At 36.9% G+C, this 27,755-nt stretch overlaps 1 protein-coding gene across 1 annotated transcript in view; it reads right to left on the bottom strand.

Annotated features, from left to right (window-relative positions):
• CPNE8 (copine 8) overlaps positions 1–27,540 on the bottom strand; it is a 207,026-nt gene extending 179,486 nt beyond the window's left edge. Inside the window, exons 1-3 of the mRNA XM_063074742.1 lie at positions 27,388–27,540; positions 2,130–2,170; positions 745–791 (exon numbers count right to left, since the gene is read on the bottom strand). Of these exons, the coding sequence (XP_062930812.1) occupies positions 745–791; positions 2,130–2,170; positions 27,388–27,524 (225 nt within the window). The 5' untranslated portion in view covers positions 27,525–27,540. The remainder of the gene's footprint in view (positions 1–744; positions 792–2,129; positions 2,171–27,387) is intronic.
• Between the last annotated feature and the right edge of the window lie 215 nt (positions 27,541–27,755).

Below are 27,755 nucleotides of genomic sequence, written 5' to 3'. Positions count from 1 at the left end.
ATGATCTGTTCTTACCCTCTACCTCACAATTGAGACACATTAGTAAAATAGGTGGCAACAAACAGCATAAATCTCACTAGGGAAATCAAGCCAGAAACTGTAACCTCATTAAAACAATGCACTAACTTCCTGCAATAACCAGTAACTATAGGCAGATGGAAATGTCATTTATTTTAATATGTCCCCAAACCTCCAGGAATCATCTTTCCATGTGAATGCGGAGATGTTCTAGAAAATAAATTAGTTAAAATAATAATTCAGCCTCTTCCACTTTGCTTCATTAAACAATGCATATTTGTATTAGGAAGCTGAGTTACTTTATTTTTCAAATAATAAATTACTTACTTGCAAAAAGCAGATGATATTTGATATCAAGTCTCACACTTAAAACCATTTAAAGTGGCATTTTATAAAAATCAGCAGTTGACCTCTAAAAGTGAGACTAAGTCCACACACTTAAATTACATAAGGAACCATGTCAAATAGACCACAACACATTAAATTTACATTTGGCAAAGAAAAGTACAAGTTTCAAGCCTAGAATATTTCACAAGAAAGTCATAAATCAGCTAAACATTCAGTATTAAAAACAAAACACGAAGATAACTTTTATAAAATGAAAAAGAAACTCAATATTTTGGGTTAAAAAGGACAACTAAAAGCAGGAAGGTATCATCTTGATCAAGTTGTAATTTATACCATATCTTCCAGCCTAGTGATTCTAAAAAAAATTTTTCATCTTACCTCTCTCCATTCTTTATTTCCAACTCCTTGCACATATAAGACACAAACTACAAAAGATAAAAAAATACATACAAATAAAAATGTCTTTTATAAACACCAGATGTGAATATATACAATTTATTTTAAAGCTGTACAAAAGCTACATCAAAATTAAGTGCCTAGTTCTTGGCCTTACCCTTGTAAGAAAATTATTAGTAAACCACCAAATGATTAAAAATTATTTTAAAGAAGCAGAAAACAAACCATATCAGATCTTTAGAACTTAATATGCATAGAGCTTGGCACATACAAAATATACTAATTATTCGCTAATGTCTTCATCTACATTAGGCTAGAAATGTAGATCAATTTCAAAACCATAGTTCAACAATTTGAAATATTTCAATATAGTTACGAGACTTAAGTTAAGCTTTTCCTAAGATGTATACTGTGCTCCAAGCCATCATAGGAGGGACAGACTGAGACAAACTATATTCTACATTTTGTATTTACAACTCCTGCCCTCAGTATTTGTAAACAAGTAGGAAATCCTATCAACTGAGAAAAGAAGTCCCAAAAAGGGAGATTAAGGGCTTTAGGTAAACATTAAGGAGTAGGAAGTTCCCACCCACTTGTTAAACGAGCCCCAGGAATTTTTAGTACCTACAAATGTCTTTTTCCCAATGAGTACCTCAAGAATTCTAACACCTGACAAAAACCTTTCCTTTGTAATTAAACCACATCTGTTTACACATTTGAAGAGATAGAGAGCTGCTGGATAATGATTTCTAAATATATATTATTTATTATATATTAATATAATATATTAATATATAATAAATACATATTATATATATATTTCAAGTTTAAGAAATACTAATTGATTTATACAATTAATTCTGCTGTTTTCTAATTCAAACCATCCTTTGAACTACCTAATTCACAAGTTATCTCCAATTTTCAATATTTCTTACTAGGAATCAAAAAAGCTCGTGCCAGAAGATGTTATATATTTCACTAGGTTGTATATGCCTTCATATACCACTTTTATTTTTAAAAATGAAAAAGTATTACTTGAGACTTAATCACTTAAAATTGTGGCTCAATATGTTTTTTTCAAGCATAATTTCTACCACGTGACCATAGCATGAGTCTTTAATTTTAAAGTGAACTTTCTACACCGGAGTCATCTGCATCTCCACCTCATTCTCAAAGTGCTAAGCAACTCCCTCTTTAGCCATAGTACTGCCCGGGCAGACAAACATGTGGGGCTTCGGACCATCCCCCTTTCTTGCTTTCTAGGCTTTGAAACAAATGTTTAAACAAGAACTATGAGTTTCATATACTTTTTGCAAAATCAAATGAGTAAAAGAAATAGTTTCAAAAAGCAAGTAATGTATACTTACTTGGATCAGATTTAGAAAATGTGTCTCTGTCGAGAAGATTTCTGTTGAATAAAAAAGAAAATGTTAGATGAATATCAGGCCAAAATATTTTTATTTATATAGATATGTTAAAATGTATGAGGGGTCTTCAAAAAGTTCCTGAAAAGATTTATATTATCTTTTCATTCTATTTTTCCACAAACTTTCTGAAGTACTCTCAGACATAAATATTTGCTAATTGTACTTATTTAGATTGAACAGCACTTGATAATGGGAAGTTGGGGGGGGTGCTTTTCTTTCCTCAGATTTGCATTGCAGTTAACCAATAACATGGCTCTCCATGTTCTAAGATTAAAATACCTTTGTGCAAATGCACTGTTTTAGGTTTCTTTTTGACCCTTCCTTAACAGTACATAGATGCGCAGAAGTGCTTCCAGAATTGAATTGTGAGTTGTTACTAATACAGAATTGTTTGGAATTTAGAGCACACGATCACATTAGTCCATACAATTAGAACACAATAGTGAAGCACCGTCTATTGACATTTGTGTTACATCAACCCTAATGAGTTTTATGTTGCTATTATGGTTTGGGAATTTAAGACAAACATACGGACCTTGCTTGAAGATTCTTTTCAGTAGAGGAAAAGATTGAAAGGTAGACATGGCCATTATTAGCACCTATTTACTCTGTTTTGCAGATATTTACACTTCTACAACAGAATAAAAATGGAAAATCAGAAAGTAGGAAGGTCTGTATTCCTCTGGCATTGGGGTATTCCATTATCCTCAGTAGTGGTAATGCAGTCCTATACTTTATGCTTTTGCATGAAGTCTAAGATAGGAGAGCAGATGTGCGAGAATTTAGTAACACCCTTCCAGGACCATCCAAGAGAAGGATGTCCTGCATCCCACTTTTACTATTCAATCTTCATGGATATTAATCCCTTATGATGGAGACTGAGGCACCGAGCTACCCTCCCTGGATGAAAGTAGTCAGTTAGTTCATCTGATAACCCTCCCTGCTCTGATTTTATGCTCAACAAACCACCTTCCAATTTTAAGATAGCTTCCCATACAGTTATAAGTCCACAAAATGTGCTCAGTGGCCAATGGGAATATCATCGTTTTCTTGACAGTTGTAGTTTTTATTGTCCATTGGCATTCCTGGCCCCATACTGAACAGCCAATTAGTCTCTTAAAATGACTTCTCAAGCTTGTCCTTTTCTAACAGGAAAATAGCAATTCTCTTTAAACTTCAAAGCAATTCTACAAGTATTTTTCAAGCAAATGTTTTATGTCACCAAGATCTAACTAAGCACTACTGAAAATATAATAAATATTAAAGACATATTCCCTTATACCAAGAAGCCTGAATTTTACTGGGAGACAAATTCACAAAAAATAACTAAATAACAATATTGATTGGTATATAAAATAACAGTTTATTATGGGGAGAAGGATCGGTAACCTAAAAACAGAGTCGAATTGATTCAGCTACAACAGAAAAAAAAAAGTCAGGTTCAGTGGTTAGCTCTCAGGCCAATTATTTTTTATAATATACTAGGAAAAACAATATATAGGTGTGTATATATAATTTTAAAAATCTAAACGCATATATTTTGAAATAAGTACCTTATTTTAAAGAAGCCCAAGTACTCTTTTGTGTTATATTTATATATGATGAGGCTTTAACAGTGGAAAATAAACCTTCAAATTCTTCATATGTAAAATGAGCATAATAACATGATCTATTTAAGGTAAAAATGCCTTGTCAGTTAACCCAAAAGTCGTAGGCGAGCTGCTCACTTTTTCCTAATCAGTAAATAAAACCACCCAACAAATATTCTTTTAAAAAATACTTTAAAAGGGAAACAAATATCATTATTCTACCACAGATGCTATTTGAAAAAGAAAACCCACTTATATGTATACGAATTTTAAAAATAATAGTTGCAGAATAAAGACAATTTTGCTATTTGTTACCTTTTCAATTGTTAACGTATAAAACACACAATACTCATTTTATGAAATAAGTCTTCAAACTGAAGGCATGAAGTGAGTTCCAAAAAGCACTGTTACTTGTGGCCAGCAGAATTCAACAACCCATAAAGGACTCTACTGCTGTATCTGAGTGGAATTGTTCTATTTAATTTTCAATAGGAACAGAAATACAGCTTATAAATAGAGCCAAAAAAAAAAAAAGATGTATTCAATTTTCTGTAGAGAGGGACAAAAATATAGCTTATATATGGAAACAACCAAACAATGCTGTATCACTTTACAGACATTTTTCAGCTTAAATTTTCCAAATATGGACAAAGGTAGAGATATCCGTATAGTACAGTCTCTCCTGCAAATCGTCCTGTATCAACAAGCAGAACAGTTCTGGGTTTAATTAAAATTCTGGAAATTATTAAAGGCCTTTTATTTATCTATTATTCAATATAGTCTCTGGACCACTGACAGCCTGCAAGGTCTTAACCAAATATTGCTTAGAGAGCTACAGAAACCAGCACACAGCGGCACATATTCAGGGGCTCAACAAATGTCTGCTGAATGAACAAGGAGTTTTAATCAAAAGTATCACCTTTTCTCACTTTAGCTATGGCGAGGTGTTTTATTATGGAAAGGGGAATAGAAGAGGAAGGTGGCATTTGGGGCTTTTGACCTAATAAGTAACCCATTAACTGAAAAATCCCGAGAGTGACAGGTTACCAGAATTATAAACAAGCCCCATGTCACTGGGCCATGCCCAGGGCCATTATTTTGGCCATTATATTATTTTATAAACTAGAATTAGGAAATTCTTGATTATATATATGTATGTATAATATACATATATATACACACACACATACATCTTTTAAATGCAAATACAACACGGTTTCCAGAGTTCTTTTATAAACACACGGATCAAAACTTTTTTTTAGAAACTGAAAGGAAATGTACTTAATCTTCGGAAGTGATTTAAATGCAATATTTAATTTTTAATTTTTATTCTTTTATTCATTCTTTTGCTTTTTCATTAAACAAACATTATCTTTAGAAATTTATCATACAAATTTAAAGAAAATATTTTTTTCCACCACTACAATTTCTACGTCAAGGGGAGACAGATTGTGCACAGGCAAAAAGTAAAGATTTAGAAATGAAAAAATGAAGTATTTCAAAACTGAAACTTACTGAAAAGCCAACGTCAGCTAGAATCTAAGATTCTGAGTAATTCTGAAGAATGGGGTCATGGGAAAATACTTAACAAGATTATCTGACTTTCAAGAAAGTAAGAATAGACTTTCAGATCTGCAGTTGCACAAATAGGCTAAAAATTCAGCTCAACAGCTTCCTCTGATACCCTTAACATACAGGTAGAACTTTATCATAAACGACAGATATTACACTACAAACATTGGGAGTTAAAGAAACTATTAGTGTTTGCTGAAATTGGTTGTTCGAAGCATTTATTTTTTAGTACTGTTGAGCTGAAAAGCCCAGTGATAAAAACACAGTTTCAACATTTTCATGGGTAAATTTGATTTAGAAACTAAAAGAAATTTGAGAAGATAATTTACAGTGACTTTTTTTATATTTCTTCTCAGGCATTCAATTTTGTTTGAAACTTCTTGAAATTACTTATAAAGAAACACGTGCTTTGTCAGAGTCTGACATGTCAGAGCTCTGGTGGGCCTCAGATAAACAGAAGAACCTACACGTTTGAAGTAATGTAGAATTAACGCAGGGTGCTGCAAGCATTCAGACATCCCTGACTTCAGTAGGAGAAGAGAAACATAACGTTTATGTTAAAAGTCATGGACAGAAAAATAATAAGTCATTAAGAGCAAGATATGGGTCTTTTTCAAAGCCTAAGACTCAAGAACACAATTAAATTCATTTTCTTTTCCAATCTTGTGGTTCTTGTATTTCCTATCTTAGTGAAGGGCACTGTGGAAGGCAAAATAATAATCACCCAAACAAACCAGTTCCTAATCCCTGGAACCTATAAACACAATCTTATTTGGGGGGAGGAAAAAAAAAAAAAAAAAGCCTGTGCAGATATGATTAAACTATGGATCCTGAAATAAAATTATCCTGGATTATCTGGGTGGGCCATCCATGCAATCATATTTGCCCTTATAAGAGGAAAGCAGAGGGAGATACAATCTTAACAGAGGAGCCGTGTTGGCGATATGAACAGACGGTAGAGACATTTGTAGTTGCTGGCCCTGAAAATTAGAGTGATGCAGCCATAAACCAAGGCATGCCGACAGGCACCGGAAGCTGGAAAAGGCAAGGAATGGATTCTCCACGAGAGCCTCTAGAGGGAGAGTGGCCCAGTGGTACTCCTTTAGGATTTCTGGCCTCCAGAACTGTGGGAAAATAAATTTGTTTTTTTAAGCAAGCAGGCTTGTGACAATTTGTTACAAGAGCCACAGGACACTACAGCAACACTGTCCAACTTCTCTTACAAGCAAGACACCCCCAGGTCACCTTTCCTTCTCCTTTCCCTCAACCCTAAAGCTTCTACCACCTTAGTTTCTCCCTCCAAGTCTCAACTACTTCCCCAGCTTTAGATTTCTTCACAGGTCTTGCTGCCTCCCATCTCCCAGTTCATTCACCAAAATGCTTCCAAGAGAAAGCTCTCTACAGTAAACACTGAGCAAATCGCTCCCTTGCATAAAACCCATTAACTGTAGAAATCCCCAACTCCTTAACATTGCACTAAACACTGGCCACCTTCTGACCCCTGGCTATGTCTCCAACTGCACCTCTATGTTAATTCTTATAGATTCGGCTCCAGACATTTCAGATTCTTTGCAGACCCTCAAACTAATGCTGCCTCATGCTTCTATACTCACGTTTTACCCACAGCATTCTTATTCTCTGAAATTTCCTCACCAACCTCTTTCCTGCCATGAAATGTGAATTCCCCTTTTAGCCTTCCCCCTTTACTGTGCCTTAGGCATGTAGAACTGATGATTCCCTCCCGTGTGCCCCATCACACTCAACACGAACCGATTTCAATGCCTAACATACCTCCTACTACTAGACAAATTTCACGCCTACTACTGATTTACTGAGCCAGGTACGAGGCACTGTACTGAGCACTTTTAATAAATTATTTCATTTAACCTTCACCATAATTCTAACAAGTAGTAATTATTAGTATCATCCATTTCCCAGATGAAATTGTTCTGATTTTTAATTTTGGCTTTGATTTTCAAACACTGTATTGGTTATGTTGATTATTTGTCTATATTAATGAGAACAAAACGATATGAGCTGCAATTAATGTTATCATGTAGCATCATTTTGGAAGCTTTAGGAAATTGCATATAAAACAAAAATGAGACACAACATTGGAAAGAAAAAAATTAAATTATTATTACTTGCAGAAGATTTAATTTTGTACACAGAAAAAACAAGAGAATTAATTAAATAGAGCTTTCAAAATTAATAAGATAATTCAGGAAAGTGATTGGAGACATGATGAATATATAAAGGTCAATAATTTTCCTGAATATCGACTGCTAATAATTGTTCTATCCAATTTTGGTAGTTATCTGTTGCCTTTAGTTGCTGAAGTGTGTGAGGACCGTGCAGCTGTCATCCACTATGACCTCACCCGCAAATGGTATGTTACCATGAAAGCAAGTCCCAGACCAAACTGTACCAAACAGACAAACATTCACTAGCAAGCAGGACTCAAAACAGTCATACAATATGCTCTATAAGTTTAATCAACTTCCAGCTCTATCCTTTCAGGCACTCTGAACAGCATCTTCAGGCAGATGTGACAATATTCTGATGGCAAGATTCACTTGACTTTCTCATCAGATGAGTCTAAAGAATCAGCTAAACAGTCTGTATCCGTGACCCAAGGAATCCTCAGGCCAAGGGCCAGACTCATTAGGAACATATGCTCTGTTAAATTGTGCAATACTTCTAGCCAATCCACATATCTTTTTCTATAAGAGATTCATTTAGATATAACTCACATACCACAAGTAAGTGTTTTACAGTTGTGCAGCCATCACCATCAACTAATTTTAGAACACTTAACACCTCCCCTTAAAAAAACCCTGAACCCGTTGACAGTCACACCCTATTCCACTTTCCCCAGCCCCTGGTAACCACTAGTTTCTCTGTTGCCAGGTGCATGAATACTTCAAAAAATTCATGGAAAAAATAGAATTGAAAGATAATATGAATCTTTCCACTAACTTTTTGAAATACCCTTGTGTTTGCCTATTCTGGTCATTTCATATAAATGGCATCATAAAATATGTGGTCTTTTGTGACTAGCTTCTTTCAGCTTGCATGTTTTTAAGATTCTCCCAGTGTTGTAGCATGTATCAGTACCTTGTTCCTTTTTACTGACAAATAGTCCTTTGTATGAATAATCCTCCTTTTTTCCATCAAATGGTTGATATTGAGATGTTCCATTTTTTGGCTATTATGAATAATGATGCCGTGAACATCTGTGCAGGTTTTTGTGTGATCTTATGGTTTCATTTCTCTAAGGTATATTCCTAGAGGAGAATTGCTGGGCCCTATGGTAACTCTAGTTTTAAAATTCGGAGGAACTGCCAAACTATTTTCCAAAGTGGCTGCCCTAATTTACATTCTTACCAGCAATGTATATGGATTCTGATTTCTCCATATCCTCTCCAATAACTATTATTGTAAGTCTTTTTTATTTTAACCATCCAGAAGCATATCAATCCACATATCTTAACACCACATGTGTCACCAGTAAAAAAAAAAAAAAAAAAAAAAAAGGAAGAAAGAAGAAGTCATTTCTAACAACCACCATAATTACAAAACCCTCTGGTGCTGATAAAGGATAAAGCTAGTATAACAGCAGTCTGGAATAGCTACTTCCAGAGTGCAGGCTCCTGATTAAACTTCAAATGCTAACTCACTACATCCAAAGCATGTAGTCCTGATTAAGATATTTCATATTTAACTCTACCATCTAACGCATACATCTATATAATACTGTCTCTGCTGAAATATTTTAAAGTAAATTATAAAGAGTATATTATCAACCAGAATCAATTAGAAAAGGCTGGAAGAAAATGTTAGGTATAAATTTTAAAATCTTAGCACAAAGAATACTTTCTAAGCTTTACACAAAGCCCACAGAAAAGATGAACTTATTTGATAATGAATGCATTTTAAACTTCAATACAGAAAATGATACAATAATTAAAGTCAAAATGCAACATTTGTCACATAGGTAAAATGTTATGGCTATAAATATACAAAGCATTCTCTAAATTAATGACAAAAATATAAGCAACACAAAAGGCAATGGGCTAAAGAAGTTAATAGGCATTTTAAAAGACAAGAAATATAGTTGATCATTGAGCATATTAAATGAAGTTCATCCTCAATAATAAGCAATGACATGCAAATAAAATAAATAATAAGATAATGCTCTCCTGTGAGATAGACAAATATCAGCTGCTTATTTATTAATAAGTGACATATTAGGGCTCATGTAGCTGTAAATGACAGAAAACAGAGAGGTTAATGGTAAAAGTACAGAGATGATTTATGGAAGAACTAAAACAAGAACAGAAACATCAAAACTGTTTTTGTGTGTGCATCTGCTGTCTTCTTGAATTTTTTAAAAATGCTTCCTCTACTTCTGTGTTCCATATGATGGGAAACATAGATGCCTAGAGTTCTAAAGCTTTGTGTTTTATAATCCTGGCACACAAGAAGTGACTACCACTCCTTTTTTCCTTCCTTAAAATTTCCAAATCTCATGGATTTACCCTCACTTGGTAGGGTACCCATCCCTGAACCAAACAACTGTGGCTGGGTCTGTGAAGCCCTACAATTGAGTTAAGTAATACACTGTGATCAAGGAGAAAGGTCATATTCATTCAAAAATATTTATTTTTTCTTTTAACATATTATTGAACATCTATCAGGTGCCAGGCACTATTCTAGGCACTGAGTATAGAGCAGTGTGAAAACAGTAAAGCCCTCATCTCAATGAGTTTACTTCATAGTAAACTCTGGTCAGTTCATATAAATGGCATCATTTCAATAGTGTTAAGCACATTTCAATAGTGTTAAGAACAGTGGAGATATTAAAATTGAGTGATGTGAGAATGCTTGAAAGGCTCACATCAGGGGAGGCCTCTCTGAAAAGGTGACATCTGAACTGAGCATTAAATGAAAGGGGGTAAGCATAGGAAGATGGGGTTGCAGAGTATTCCAGCAGAGGGTATAACAAGTGCAAAGGCCCTGAGATGGGAGAAGTGAGAGAGTCAAATGGATTGGGGTGAAGAGGTACAGAGAGCATGCTTGTGGCCATGGTAACATATAACTTCATGATGAAATCCTGTGAAAGTTGTTGGAAAGTTAGTGTCCTGAAGAAGGAGGCATGTGCAGTTTTTAAAAAATAGACATACACTTTAGAAGTACTAGAGTGTCTATGAGGAAATGGACATTCTTATCAAACCAGGTAGGAATCTATCTTGGTACATTTCCCTGAGTTTAAGAATATAGGAATATTTATCAGCATGGAAAATGTGTGTTCCTTTTGATATGCCAACCTGTTTTTTGGAAATATAGTCGAGCATGTCAAGCATAGGAGTAGAAAACATGTATATACAATGACATTCTTCTCACTTATACAATTATATATTATATTATATATATTATAATAATGTAATTATAACTCTGTTGCTTATATTAAGACAACTTGGGAAAAACTAAATAGCCATCAAATGAAGACTGATGAAAAAGATTAGATTCTGGGCCGAACCCATGGCTCACTCGGGAGAGTGTGGCTCTGGGAGCGCCAAGGCCGCAGGTTCGGATCCTATATAGGGATGGCCGGTGCGCTCACTGGCTGAGCACAGTGTGGGTGACACCAAGCCAAGGGTTCCGCTCCCCTTACCGGTCACACACACACACACACACACACACACACACACACACACACACACAAAAGATTAGATTCTAATCAAATTAATGTCATGAACCATATAAGTGATAATTTGGCATTAAAGAGGAAACATACTATAATCACTGCAATTCTAGACTTGGGAGCCACCAGTTCCACCACTTACTAGCTGTATAAACTAAAACTCTCTATGCTTCAGTTTTCTCATCTGTAAAAATACATGATAATAACATCTGGTTCATAGAGTTGTTTGAATAGTAAATTAGTTAGCAAATATAAAGCACTTGGAACAACACCCAGAGTATAGCAAACACTAAGGAAAGCAGCTAGGGGAAAAGGCAAGCAGAACAACTAGAGGTTGATTGGGGCTAAGGCTCATATGGTTGGTAGGTAATGCTGCTCCTCCAAGTTTCTATTTGCCTCCATGAAATTAAAAGGGGCCAAAGAGCATCCTGGAAAAATGAAAATGGAATCCTTAATATTTCTTTTTGATATTGTACTGTTGGCCCCAGCTGGGATTTGATAGAAGAAAAATACAATAGGAATCATACCCCAAGAGTGGGTGGAGCTCATACTGGAGACCTAGGTTCAAAGACTAGACCCCCACCCAGACAATCTGGAGCCTGGAACTTGTATCAGTACAAGTTGGGAAGGGGCTGCCCAATGAGCAAAAAAGCTAAGAATATATGGATTTAAAGAACTGACAACATCCTGAGAGTTTCTACTAAGGGGGTCTCCTGACTGGGAATGACCCTGGAGGGACCAAACAGAGCCACAAAGATCAGGTAAATCAAGACAGAGGAGCAGCAAGAGGCAATGAGCAGGGTTACATGGACAGCAGGCAGCAATACCCTGCAGCAATAGGGGGTTACTGACACTTCCCAGTAGCACTGTCAACAGCAACACCTTAACAACAAGGACTCCATGGAGGCAGAGAAAAAGGAAGTGGGGTTTACTGAGATCACAGCCAAGGTCATTCATTTGGAGAGAGGCTCTTTAGGCAGAGGGCAACAGGTATGCAAAGAGGAAGACAGGCTCAGGTTTTGATATCTGGAGAGGAAATCCACGGAAAAAAATGGACTTCTATCTTACCTAAGTCATTGTAACACAAATATGAATGGAAATATGACACACACACATATATATATATGCACAGAGAAATATTTGGTTGGCATGACCTATCACTGGGTGGAGAAGTTGGGGTGATCAGCACTTTCTCCTTTATTCTTTTCAACACAGATTTTTTTCGTATTTTTACACAATCAAGTAGTACTTTTCTAAAAATTATAGTTATTTTTTTGAGAGCCTTCACTGTCTTTATGTGATCCAGTTTTCCAACTATTTCAGTTGAATGCCAGTATAAAAATAAAGATTTGCTTGCTAAGTGACAGGACCTTTCAAAACACTTTATTGATATGATCTTATACAACTCATCTCAAAGCAGCTCATGAGAAGGAATTTCTTTCCCTATTTATAAACAGAAGCACAGACAGATTAACTAATTCATCTGAACTCTCATAGTTGGTAACATATGGAGCTGCAGCTTAAATCCAGATTTTTCTAGCTCTAAACTTTTGCTCTGCCCCTAATACATTACACCATTTCCCTAATTATGTTAAGACACTTGAGATTGTGTATCATCATTTTTCTTAATCCCTCCTCCTGCCCACTCTAAAAGCAGTAATCACATTTTAGCTCACTTGCTAACAGCTAAGCGGGCTATGAGCTTCCACATATTTTACACAATTAGCTGAATTAGCAGTCTTTCTGGGTTTATTGCTTCTCCCAGAGTCAATGCATGAAGCCTGTTTGTAGGAGTCAGTCACTGGTCCAAGAAGCAAGAGTTGATGACTGACAGGTCCACAAATCACCATGAAATAGAAAGCTGGAGGCTAATGCAATTCAGTCAGATATTGCTGACTTCCAAGCACCACTCCCAAAATATGATCATATGACTAGATTTCCTAACTTTTTCTTTATTTATTAAGCTATTAAGCAATATGTTGCTTCATTAAGAGGGGGGAAAGTCATGTATCTTTGAGCTCAACATTTCAACATTTCAAAAGAAAATGTTTACCTACATGCAGGGTTGTCTAGAGTTAGCTCGCTTTAAGATTGTTCAATCAACACATAGACTATGCCAATGAGAACATAATATGCCTATAAAGGTAAGGCTAGATGGGCAGCATTTTTCTCCTCCAGATTTTAAGCAATATCTTTTGTAATTTCTTTGGATAACTGAACAATTCAAATGTACCTATGAGCATCTGAGCTTTGCAGACTCAACAACAGATTTTTAACAAAATAAGGAATTAATCTAAATGGGAACTTATGTGTAAGTATAAATGACCAGCTGAGATACGGAGAGTAAAAATAACTTCCTAATATGAATCTGTTATCCTCATCACAGGTGACTAGACTATGATAGAGTTTGGATGTGTTGCCCTCGCCAAAACTCATGTGGAAATCTGGTCCCCAATGTGACAGTGTTGGGAACTGTTTGAATCATGGGGGCAGATCCCTCATGAATGAATTAATCCTTTCCCTGAAGGAGGGGAACCTGAGTGAGTTCTCACTGTATTAGTTCCCACAAGAGCTGGTTGTTTAAAAGACCCTGGCACCTCCTCTCTCTCTCTCTCTTACTTCCTCTCACCATTTGATCTGTTTGTACCTACCGCTGGCTGCCATTTTCCACTATGAGTAGAAGCAGCCTGAGGTCCATACTAGATGCAGCTGTCCCAGAATCATAAGCCAAATAAATCTCTGTTCTTGATAAATTACCCAGTCTCAGGTATTCTGTTATAGCAACACGAAATGGACTAATACAGACCAGAAATGTACACTGACTCAAAAGCACTCATCTAGGTCCAAAAAAGCAAAAAACAAAATAAAACAAACAAAAACTCAGCAGCAACTGCAAACCCATGCTATGTACTGCTCTACAAATCCTAAAAAATAACTGAATGAAACAGGCACAAGCAATTGCTCAGCCATGTTTCTTTCACCTTGCCTTTATATGATTTTTTTCAATCCAATTGCTGCTATACTCTTTCTTGCCTTTGTGCCTTCCGGTCATGGTTCCCAGTCATCTGGGATGCTCTACTTTTCTTTCTTCAACTATACATTGAATAAATAATTAGTAAGCACTTTCTCTATGCAAGACAGTGAACTAGGAATTAATTGGGATATGAAGGTGAATAAGACACAGCTCCTGTCCTATGAGAATTTATAGTTTAATAGTTGTCTGACACTCCTTCAAATGTTTATTCAACAAGCACAAAGTTACTTAGTGCCAGAAAAACAAGCACAAAGTTACTTAGTGCCAGTTTTGAAGACTGTGATATGAACACATGGGCTCCCAGCCCCAGATTATTTATATTTCATTAATGAGACAGATTTGTAAATAAATATGTGCAGTAAAGTGTGGGATGCATATACTAATTTCATTACAGACTAGAGAAAGGGAGGGGCAGTCAATTCTATCTGAAGGTATCAGGAAATGTCTTCCCAGTGAGAGTGATGCTTGAACTACCAGTAGAGTCCATCGAGAGAGATAACATGAGGCAGAACTATTCACACCAGAGAGAACAAAAGTGTGCACATCACGGTTTGCTCAGGAATTGCAACTGAGAGGTGGACATGAAGAGAAAAAATATGAGACTGAAAAGTTAGGTCAGGGTTTGGAGTATCCTGATAGATTTATTACATAGGGAATTAAAGGATTTTAAACAAGTGAATATTAGTATGAGGCCAGCCCAATATACAGGATTCATAAGTCAAGGAACTTGTATCATGGTCTCTGCAAGTGTCAGACCTGGTCAGCAGAATGGCGAGCCATGTTAAAAACATAATATGAAAGTAGAAGAGATGAGAGTTCAGGGCTCAAGACTCCAACAGCGGAAATTTTACTGGGGTATTGGGGGCACAGAGAATTTATGAGGAGGACTTAGTCTCTTGTAGAGAAGCAAACTGGAATTTTCAGGAGTGTTCGTATGTAGTTTGAAAAACCTCTGCAGGAATTCTAATGATGCCCCTTGAGAACAGCTGGTTTAGACCACGCTCCCCGAATGAAAATGATACAGCCACACAATAATTGGATTTTTTAAAAAACAGCATTTTATATGTGTGCTGAGAACTGTTCATTTGTCATCATCATCATCTTCATGTATTAAACTAATTCACCCATTTATCGCCCTCATTGAAAGAAAGTGGCTTATGATTTTGTTTTTTTTTCAAATTTTATAGTTACAACCATTAATGAGATTTGTGTCTCTGTAAAGACTTGATGTAATCAGGCATAACAACATTTTAGGCTAAATATAATCAATTGAACACTTAGATATTTCAGCTGTGTTACAAACACTTAGGAAATTACTTAGGCAACCCAACAAAACTATAGCCAGACAAGTGTAAGGAATGATGTGATTTACGGACAGTGATTTGACTTAAGGACTTAAGGAAACTGGCTCATTTTTTACTTGTGCACATGAAAACAAGTTCTATGTTTTCCCTTTTCTGTAGAAAGCATTGCTTCTGTTCCATCTTCCCATTCTTGACATCTTTTTTTTTTTTTTAGTTGGATTTCAGCTTTTCTAAAATTTTGTTTTGCTCTCTGTGGCACAAAATTAAAATCGGTGGAACAAATACACAGGGTCTGGAAGAAAATACGTTAGCATATAAGTTGCTCCCTCAAGAGGCCAGACCACCAAACAACTCTTCTTAGCCTAGATTATACCCAAGTGAAACCACCATGTGCTGCTGCACTTTATCAGTTCATCAGGAAATTGATTAGAAATATTTTCCCCAAGACAAAATTCTTCCTTGGGTAAAAGATATGTTCATTTCTTTTCCTTTTTAGTTATGTTACATAGCATATCACACATGCAAATTCTATTATTTGTCTTTTTATGTATAGTATTCATCCCAGATAAAATAAACAAATCATCTGTCAATATTTAGGAGATAGTGTGTCCACTTCCAAAATTAGCTTTGCTTTGTTTGGGGATAATGTAAGTCAATTCAGAATTATTTATCTGTTTATCATTTGTTCACAAAAAAAAAAATTGTACAATGTTATATACACTAAGTTCAAGTAATTATGTTTTTATTAAATTGTATGGTAAAATCAGTCATTTTAATGTTCTTGCAGTGTGTATGAACTAATATTTCTAAGCAAAAATAAACAAATTCACAGGTGTCCAGGTTCATTCTTTCAATCTGTCTATCAAGCAGCAGCAAACATTTTTGAAAACCATTTATGTGCAAATCACAAAGTTAGGTTTTGTAATAATCAATGATAAAACAAATAGGTACTCTTAAAGTTGGTTGGGGAGACAGACATGCAAAAACCTAAATAACTTTAAGTCAGAATAAAATAAAAGTACAAGAAATGTGGTGCGGGAAATCAAAGGAAGAACCAGTTAATTCCAGTTGCAAGAATCTAGTAAAACGTCAGGGTTGTGGCGAAGTAAACTTTGACAACCAACCAAGGACAAACACAGAAATGGGGAGAAGGCCTTTCAGGCCTTTCAAAGTGTCAACATCGGTGGAAAGTGGGGCTATTCATAAGAGATTTGGGGATTAGCAAGTACTCCACTTTAGCCGGAGATGAGACCGGACAGGATGTCTGAGCAGAACAAGGAAGTCCCTGAACAGCATGTTAGGATTCTTGGACTTTGTTCTGTTAACAAACGGGAAACACTGAAAAGGAAAATCACACAGTTTGACCTTTGTTTAGGAAGCTAACTACACAACATGTGAAGAATGGACCAAAGAGTTTAATTTTAGAGTCACAGAGAATAATTCAGAGAATATTTTAATAGTCTGGGGAAAAATGACTGCTTCCTGAACCAGAGTGGTGGTATCAGAAATAGAAAGGCGGTAACAGACACTACGGGGAGTGGGATAAACAGAGTCTCAGTGATGGATATGGTGATTTAAAAAGAAAGTGCTGAAACCATTCATAAAGTTCATGAAATACCATAAATCAAGGGTTATAATGATAGAGAAATAACAGCATACATGCCACATGTACTGGTGTACTTTATTTCAAAAGTCAGCTTTTTTCCACAAAGCCCAGATGACCCCTTCGGATCCTTTCAGACACTACTTCAGGCAGCCAACACTCAGTAACAATTGATCAGAGTTAGCACACAAGATTGAATCCATTTGCCATCTCTACTGTAAACTTTATATTTACTACAGAGGCATAAGCAATAAAAAAAAAAAAATAGTAACATGTTACAAAAGAAAATTGCAGGAAAGGAACAGATACCTATTAATATCAAACATTGTTCATTTCCAAGATGAACAAAGCTAGCTACAGATCCTGTCTAGAGGAAAAACTAGAACAGCAGCAGCAGAACTTGCCATCCCTTTGGGAGAATATTAAATAAGATGAAGGCTTTGAAATAGTAAGTGGTTGACATTGGAAATAATCTACCATAATATCCCTTTTAAAAAACCTCAGACACTAGAATTAGGGCCTACATTTTCAAAGTCTCATATGGCAAAAAGGTTTAGAGCCTATGTCTAGAAAATCATGTGTAATATGGCATCAAAGTCATACTGTACTGGGGAAATTAAGGATTTCTAAATATATATTAATACTATACTTGTCCCTATTACATTTTTTTCATTCACTTTCTTTTATTAAAAAATAAAAAAAACCTAAAAGATAATAAATAACTTCCCATGGTCCTAAAGCTATTCATTAAGGAGTGCTATGTTCTGTTTTACTCCATGTATATAACTATTAAAAATGTTGTTCTGCTTAATATGTATAAATCAATATCATTTTAAAAATACTAGAGGAATTATCTATATAAAAGCCATTCTGAGATAAATATTTTAAAAGGTGGAACACCCTTCGGCTTTTGTTTGTTTGTTTGTTTGTTTAAATATAAGCTATTAGGACCTGGTTTATTACCGTTAGCTAGTTTGCAAACGGACATTGACAATCTCAAGATTTCCTTAAATTGGAGCATGTCTACATTTTATTACAAGATCCTTCTCCTATCATAGAATAATAAAGCTCCAAGTGATATCGCAGATTATCAAGACCAGGTACCCAATCTTTCTGCAGAACTAAGATTCAGATAAGCGACATGATTGTCATGGTCATAGAGCTAGCGTCAGAAACAGAACGAAAGCTCCGGGATTTTGCACTACACTTTGCTAAAGTTCCATAAGGAAGCAAGAAGCCAAATAAATGACATTACAATGACTAAATGATTTAAGTGAAACAAAGAAATTAAAACACTTTAATCTAAATTATAAGATAAATCTTGAGTTGAAAATCAATAAATTTTTAGGTACTATATGTCAAATGTCTCTCAAGAAATATTTTTAAATTCACCAATTGAAATTACCAATTCAGAGAAAAGTTCATTAATAACTTAATATTGATTATGCCTCCTTTGCCCAATGCCTAGAAAGAGGTTTTAGATGAAACCACTGGCATAAAAAACAATTGCAATCAACTTTTTAATGTCTCTGCTTCCACAATTAATTTGAAAGTTGACATATCAACATAAGTCAGATAATATGCTATGTCCAAATAGCAGCTGGTTTAGATGGGTTTAGCAAATAAAGTTATGGTTCTAGTGTAGTTCTCATAGATCACTTGGTCTAGCTCACTTGATCTTGCTCAAGCTCCCTCTCTCTCTCTCACGTTCTTTGCTTACAGTTGAAAAGTATGAAAATCTACTGAAGACATTAAAGAATAATTGTGTTACTTTCAATTACCTAGAAAACCACAAATAATGTGATTCTCCCTTTACGGGAGTATCTTTAGACAGAGAGGTTTGTAGGAATGCCCACAGAGTTATACTCATTGAGATGATGCAGGATCTGCAGACAGTAAGAAACAATTACATTTCTCAAAATTATCATAAAACCACTATTATGCTAACTAAGGCTGAGAAACGTGTTGGTTTCAACTAGTTATGGCCATTATAGTCATATCTCTGGTTCATTACACTTTCTGACACTAGAGATTGTTGTAAATAAAATTAATGTGTCACTTATTACTTATTTTACATACATATACATATATATGTATACACACACACACAGGTGAGAGAAAGAGAACAGCTAATTAGCAAGGTAAAAAGTAATGAGTTTTACAAACTCATATCACAATTCAAATAGCTCAGAATAACATGCTGACATTTTCAATATCTAAGTAAGCATTTTATTTACGTGAATTTCTTGTCATGAAGGGCAACCATGGAATTAGGTATTACTGAAAAGCTAGCAAATTAAATGGTGACTTGCGCATTATTAAGAAAGCAGTGGACTGAAATGATAGGGCCTGAGGTCAATTCTCAATTCCACTGGTAAATCTGAATGTCACATAGTCAATTCAATTAATTTTTCTCTACCTCTCATTTGCCCCATACATCACCACTTTCTTCAGCATTTAGTTTCCATCTCACCCTGACTGCTGATGTTTAAACAGTCCTCTCATTACTTAATTTCCCACAGCGTCATTAGGTAACTCAGCATCAGAAGAAAGAAAAGAATCAATACTTGGAAATTAAACATCAAATTTGTTAAAGGTTATGCCCCCCTTCTGAGTTACTCTACTCATGGCTCTCCCCAACAGGGAACAGAAAAACACAAAAGAATTCTGTATTTCCCATTCTCAGAGAAATAGTTCCTTTGTGATACTGTCAATATTGTCTTTTGTAATTGTCTCTCCCGGCTTTGTTTCTTTTCAGTTACCAACACATTCATACTGATAGAGCCTCACCCTTCAAGCCTAAAATAAAGAACTTATGGAAGAGTGATCGAATATAGCTAGTGGCCATTAGGATACACTCAGGAAGTAGACGTACATGTATTAAGAACTTAACTTTGCCACTTTATTAGATGTGTGACTTAAACCAAATTACTTAAACTCTCTCTGAATCTCACTTTCCTCACCTGTGAAATGAGACATAACATCACCTACAAAATTCTTATAAGAATTGAGTGAATTAGCCTATGTTAAGTGCTTTATGCTTTGTCTGACACAGTTAAATTTTTACATTAATTTAAATAAAAATTATAGTAAACATTCACTTCCAAAATATGTTCATATACATTTAATAAACAGACATAACAAATGTTCAATTTTCTTGGCTTCATTAGTACAGCTTTTACTTGAATTCCCTTATGGTCTAATATGTAGAAATATTTCCCAGGGACTATCAGTGATATTTTGTTTATTCAGAGTTTCAGGAAATCAACTGATGATTCCCTCAGAATGTTTGGAGCATTATTCCTTATAGAATAAACTTGACAAAATAGCTGCACATTTGAAAAAGAATGTCTAGTAGTTCGACATTAATTAAATGGCTGGAGGAGCATTGATACTGATGATTGTCATAGTTTGCAACTATTAAGGTATTGTGTGTCAGACAGTGAACATTTTAAATATATCTCACTTTATTACTGGCAATAAATGCTCACCCGCCTTCAGCCTGTGTTGTCCTCTACTCCAATAACTGTCTTATCGTATGTCCAATATGAAATAACTGTCTTAAATGCCAGCCAATTGATTTTATTGGTCATATACAAGAATGTGCTAGAATTTCTTTTGCTCTAAAACTTTGTTATTGTAGTAGACTAGCTTCAACCTGTCAAATCCCACTAGGTCCACATGTCACATGTCTAATTGCGTGTCTTGGTAAGGGTGGGTATATGGGGCAGAATCTGTAGAACTTGAGTATAAATTTCCAAATCTAAACTGTTCTGACTATTGTTTTATTCTATACCCACTCCACATTGATTTATTCAGACTGGGATATAATATATTGTCTTTAACACGAAGCTTTATAATTATTATCTTGTTTCTATATTTCTATGGCTCCCCAAATTGATTGTAAATGTTCCCAATATACAGGTACCCTCTTCTCTGTTGCTTGCATGCCATGCAGCAAAATACTTATAAGAAACTGAGATAAGACTAACAGCTATTAAGTGCTTTTCTTGTGACAGGCAGTGTACTGGGCACTTTACAGGTTTTATTTCATTTACTTGTCCAACAACCGCACAAATTTGATTTTCAAATCATTTCTATGTTACTGATTAGGAAATGAGATTCCAAAAGTTAAAATAAGTTACCCAAAATAACATTCCAAAAAGGGATAAAAATGGGATTTAAAGACATCTGTCTGACTCCTAATTCCATTTTCTTGCTGCTATACTCTGCTGCCTCAAATTCTCATTAATCTCTAAATCCAACTTTCTCGTGGGCATAAAGTATTTAGAAAAGTGCAGCCAGTAGTTTAGCCTCAATTCTACTTATTTAGAAAGGAATAAGGGGAAATAACCAAAATAAGCTATTAAATTATTCTTGAGAAGATAGCAGTTAATAACTTTAACTCTAGAAAACTATCTCCCCCCCAAAAAAAATCAGAGATGTTAAATATTTCTAAATAAGAATACTCATTTTTAGCATTGTTTTGAGCTGCAACTTTTTGAAATAAACTTTGAAAAATAAGAGATAAGTTACATATAGTATACCATATAATAGAATACTACACAGTAATGGAAGGTTATGTTTTCAAAAACCAAAGACAGCAACATAATCATGATATAATATTAATAGAAAACTACAGGAGATACATTGTGTAGAATATACAATTATATTCTATATTATATACACGATATTAACACAATACTACATATTATCTTATATATTACATATATACACAGGAGGAGACTATAAATGTGATGTTATGAGAAATTAATTCATTTGCTCATAGCTTGAAGGAATAGTGGATGATTTTTATTTTTGTATCTCAGATGCTCCTTGACTTATGATGGGGTTACATTTGATGGTAGTGTCAAGTGCTAAACTTGACACTACCACTTCTAACAGTGACAGTCTAACAGTGTGTTATGGACTGAATATTTGTGTCTCCCCAAAACTCATATGTTGAAATCCTAACCCCCAAGGTGATGGTATTAGGAGGTGGGGCCTTTAGGAGGTGATTAGGTCCTGAAGATGGAGCCCTCATGAATGAGATTAGTGTCCTTACAAAAAAAAGTCTCCAGGGAGCTCTCTCACCCTCTTTCCAACAGGGGAGAGTACAGTGAGAAGTCGGCACCCTGTAACCTGGAAGCCCTCTGGAGAACCTGACCATGAGAGGCACTCTGTTCTCAGACTTCCAGCCTCCAGAACCATGAGGAATAAATTTCTGTTGTTAATAAGCCACCTGGCCTATGGTACTTTGTTACAGCAGCCCAAACTTGCTAAGACAGGCAACAATAATTTTCCTTTTTATAATGTTTTACCTTTTACAAAAGGCCTATAAACAGTGATGCACAAGTATATATTTAACAACAGGCTCTTCAAATAAAAACTGAATGTGTGTGTGTGTGTGTGTGTGTGTGTATAATTTATTATAAACTTTCCTGATATAAAGGATGTGTAGCTTAGCATATAATCCACAAATAAGATACATACAGTACTTTTTATAGTACTTTTTATTATAAATTCCACAGAGCCAATTGAGCCATAGAATGCTTTCTGAAGTGTAGATAACAAAACAATAAATAAAGCTCTGATTTGCAGTGTTTGCCAATTTCTGTTGTGTAAATATTTCCATCATGGCCAATTTCAAGCTACCAATGTGATGTCACTGTACATGGATTGGGAGGAAAAGAACAGTAACTCACCATTGCCTAATATTGTCACCACTTAGATAAAAATGATAGAGCAGCGATGATAGTAAAACACATAGATGATCGTGAAATGTAGTCAAATAATTATGAAGTGATAACTTTTGAGTGTTTTTAACTTTGTTTTTAACATAATTTATTTAATTTTAAGTTTATATAAATTAATTTTTAATAATCGCTTTATTTAAACAACTGGCTCACAAATTCCAAGTCCATTTAAGCCAGCTTCAGCACACCATCAAAAATTATCCTCCTCAGTAGGGCAGGTATTGCTATCCCAGATCAAGGGACAACAGACAGAGTCATTTACTTATCAAACCAGTAGATTAAAAATTTTAGGGTATATAACCAGCATATGGTGAACTTCTTAAAAGTCCAAATTCTTTGGTCCCATTCCCAGAGATTTTGATTCAATAGATGTGCTATGGGGCCTAAGTGTCTATATTTTAACAGGAAATCTTGTGTCCCCACATCAGATGATTTGGTTAGAGAACTACATCATCAAACACTTATTGACTACATATTCTGTGCCAAGCTCACAATACATGGACACGAAAGAGATAAAAGTTGTCTTCAAGTTCTCAGTGACCAAATATTACAATATACCTGGAATGCTGGTACATACTGGGTGCTTTGAGAATACAGAAAAATCCAGCTTGGGAGAGGGGTGCTAAGAGAAGATGATATTTGACCTGAGTCTTGAAGAAGGAGCAAAACTTAATCAAGAAGAGGGGGGAAAGGGAGGAAGGAGTGATCAGGGCAGAGAGAGCAGCATGTGCACAGCCATGTAGGCATAAAGAGTTTGGTCCACTAGGATAACTGCACATGCTTTGGGACTGTACCTCTTATTCCGATTCTGCAGTCATATTTACCTTCCATGAGCTTTGAGCATGTTTGTTGGACTATATTCACTGGTAGAGTTCAGAAGAGAAGTGATGACAAATGAGGCAGGAGAGTAACAGCCAGATCAGGAAGGAGTTTTTAGAAAGACTAGCACAAAGTAGGCACTCAATAAATTCCCCCTTTATATTCTTCCTTCCACATCAGTGTTATAGGATTATTCTGTGAAAGGATGTACACTTGACAGCTAATTTACAAAGTCTAGAAATACATAATGCTCTCACTGCTTTTATAATTGATAAACCACTTTCTCAATCAGAGAAAATGACAAAAATCACCAAAAGAGTGCAACAAACTAAGGCCCCCCATAAAACAGATGACTACTGCATATTAGTTTTCCCATTGGTTTTACCTCACTTTTGATGAATCTGTTTTCAGTATAAAATGGGAACGTTATGTTATTTTATATTTCTAAGGTCTTAACATTTCAGCTATAGATATGTTCAGTTAATTAGGTAACCCTAGTTCATGTAAAAATCTACAAATGAATACAGCAAAGTGAATGCAATAAAAGCCAGATAATGGGTAGAAGCAGAGGGATGTCCAAGAGGAGGAGCTCGTCTCTACATAAATACAGCTAGAAAAGTGTAGTTGTCACCATCTGAACACACCAAGTTTACAGCCAGTACAAAACCTCCATGTCCCATCTGTAACCCAAACCATGCCCACCCCAGCCCTATCTTGTGTCTGCTCCAGCCCTATCACCTTTTTGTAATATATCCCAAGCATTCTATTCTACAATGATCCTTTCCCTTCTTATGCTTGAGCCTCATGTTTGGATTTAATCCTACACTACCATGTCTTATATAATGCTTATCTCCCAACCAGATTTTATATTTTCAGAGGAGAGAACTTGCATTTCTCATGGAGCATGGCATAATTCTAGACAATTCTCATGGAGCTTTACATAATTCTAGACACTCAGACACTAAGTGAACAGACTAAATGATTTCCATGAATTATATTTAACTTCAAGCCTCCATTGTTGATCCCTCTTACCTCCCCCAAAATGAAGATAAAAACTGTCATAAAGCTCATAATAATAGGGGAAAATGAATAGAAGTTATGAAAAAGGAATCCTATTCCTGAGTTGCTTTTGAAGTATTAGCAAATCATCAGAGGTCTCTGATATAATAAGGCAAAAGAATTCCCTGCTCTGCTTGCCCACAGTAAGGCTGAGAGGCCTATGATTGTACATTGTTGCTAAGTGAAATCCCCACAAACATCCTAGGAAATATGCTCTCTGTGCACATCAAAGAAGAAGGTGAGAAGGAAAAGGTATCCCAGTGCTGGGTCTATCCCTGTTTTCTTTAACCAATTTATTGAAGTTCAAAAGAGAGGGACTATTTACAGAATTTTGCAACTGAATCATATATGATACATTTATTCAATAAATGTTAATTGCAATATAATAATAGCTAACTTTTTCAGAACATTCTTTTGTGTCGTGCATTGCGTATGCACTTTTCACAAATTATTTTATTAAACCGTAGTAACACTCTATACAAGGCAAATAGCATAATTATCCTCATTTTTAGAGATGAAGAAGCTCAGACATTAAATAAGAACTTACTCCAAGGTAACATGAGTAAGTCACAAAGCCAGAGTTTATACCCAGGTCTCTGATGCCAAAGCCCAAACTATGCTACCTCCTATTCTCAACAATATGCAAACAGAATTAACCCACATTTTTAGGAACTGCTGAATCTATTCAAGACAGTAACTTGGGGATTTAATTATGTTTCTGTTTGCCCATATTTACCAGGAAGTAAATGGTAAGCCAAGTCAGGAGCAACTCAACTGAATAATAGTGTAAGCACCAGTGGCCCCAGCAGGACGCTTGTCACTAAATACTTGGGTTCTGTCTCAGGGTTTTTTCCTATTTGAAAACTTAAGGATTAGAAACAAGACACCAAAACAATGGTATGAAAAAACCTAAGGCAGCAAGCTGAAACACCCGGCTAAAGACAAAGGACCCCCAGCATACCCACAGTAAATAAGCATTAAAAAAAAAAAAAAAAGGTTAAATGTGGACCCTATTGGCAAAATAACCAGCTAAGGTATAATTTCCCCATCATCCCTGAAGAGCTTATAGGTAATTCAGATATGATTTACGACATTCTTTAATATTCCTTCCAAGTACAGACCACATGCCATACAGACTGAGCAGAGTGTAAAAACTCTTTGAAAATGCTGCTATTGTAAGACTTTGGCCTATCCATTATCTGTATATATCAACAACCTCCCTCTGGCATCCAAAGCCAGCTTCAGAGAAAAGAAAAAAGGCCTAGAAATTGTCTAAAAAGAGTTTTCCACACAGCTTCACCTGTTCAATGACCGAAAGAAATCACAGGCAGCACTTAAAGCAGTGGCTGCAATAAGGCCAGATCTGAATGTGAGCTGTCATTATCAGCATCATTATTCCCATAGTCTGAGGTGTGTCAGCAAGCAATCAGATGATAGAGTTTCAGGGATATCTCCTCTCCGCAAATAACACCTCTACTGAGGTTGCTGTTGCTTGAATTTCCACAAAAAAGAATTATTCCTTTGACTTTAAACTTGGTTTGTGAAAATGCAAAATCAAAAATGATGGAATTCTAAACTTCTAGGGCTTATTTACACAGATTACCCATGTTTATCAGATTTCTTTAAGGCAAGTTTTACTACGGAAATCTTAGGGTTCAAGTGGGTAAGTGAGGTGAGAGTTTTCCACTGAGAGAGACCCCACCCCGTGGCGCACTTGGGAGAGTGCGGCGCTGGGAGTGCAGCAGTGCTCCCGACCGCGGGTTCGGATCCTATATAAGGATGGCCGGTGCGCTGCTCACTGGCTGAGCGCAGTGCGGCCGGTCACAAAAAGACAAAAAAAAAAATAAAAAATTAAAAAATAACAAAGTATGCAAACAAGGGAGTGGGCTCCGGGGTCAGTATCGTCATCCGCGGATTGTCCCTGTCCTTCTGTTACCATGACCAACTTAATATACTCCGCCCATCTCTTTCTCAAAGTCTTCTGCGCTCTCTATACAAACATGCTGCTTATTTACGGGAAATTGACTCAAAGAACGTCAGAAAAAGGAGTTCGAAATGTACAGTCCTTGACCAGGGTTGACGGCCGTTGTAATCACTCAGATGTGTCGAGTCGCGGGCAGAAAGTCGTGGATTCCGCTTCCCGGATCTTAAGTAAGTCCGAGTTCATCCGCGAGCAGGGCTGGAGCCCAAACCTGTACCCAGCCGGCGCAAGGCCCATGCCCGCAGGTCGGGGGCCGGGGGACGGCCAGCCCGAGGGCTCCAGGAGACGGGCGGGAGGCAGCGGCCGAGCGGCAGCCGCCCGCGGCGCCAGGCGCAGGTTTGCGCAAGACCCGCCGAGGGACCGGGAGCCGCTGCGCGCAGCGGTCGCGAGCGCTTTGGGCAGTGCTATCCCCTCCGATTCCCGTCATCGCCCGACCGCCCGGCTCGGGTTGGGGAACGTCAAAATGACTTGTAAAGGGGGCGGAGGCCGGGGTTTCCGCAGCTGAGTCACAGCCCAGCCAACTTTGACAGCGTTTCCCAGAAAGAAAATGAAAAAGTCTCAGTTCCGGAGCCCACGATCGCTTCTAATTCCCGCTCCCCACCCCCCTCGGTGTCACTCGACCCGGGGGTAACTCCAGTCCCACCACTGGGGTGTTCCCCACTCGTCACGCAACTTCTCACCCGCGCTAAGCCTCGTGGTACCCGGAGCGCGAGCCAAGTGCCACCAACCCCGCAGATGGCAGGGCTGGAGGGAGGGGAAGGGCTGCGTCCTCACCTGCAGGACACCGACACCTCCACCCGCGTGGCTGGGATGGCCGCGCTCAGCTGGTTCAAGTCCCCGATGCCCGCGGTGCTGGTGTAGCGGCTGTCCATCCTGGGGGGAGGCGCCGTGGACTTGTCCGGCGCCCACATCCGAAGCCCGGGCAGACTGAGGGCTGGCCGCCTAGCTCCCGACAGACGGGGACGCTGGTGGGGGGTGGAGGCAGGAGAAAGAGGCGGAGGCAGCGCGCGGGAAGGCGGGGGGCGGGGAGGAGGCGGACCCGGGCTCGGAGCCGCGAGGGAACCGCGAGCCAGTCCCGGGTGGAGCTGAAGCTGCGGGCAAGTGGCGCACGGGGCTCCCCGCTTCCCTCCCCCTCCTCACTA

Source organism: Cynocephalus volans, chromosome 12, assembly GCF_027409185.1.
Source record: "Cynocephalus volans isolate mCynVol1 chromosome 12, mCynVol1.pri, whole genome shotgun sequence".
Classification (NCBI taxonomy): domain Eukaryota; kingdom Metazoa; phylum Chordata; class Mammalia; order Dermoptera; family Cynocephalidae; genus Cynocephalus; species Cynocephalus volans.
This window is presented reverse-complemented; position numbering and strand designations above follow the sequence as displayed.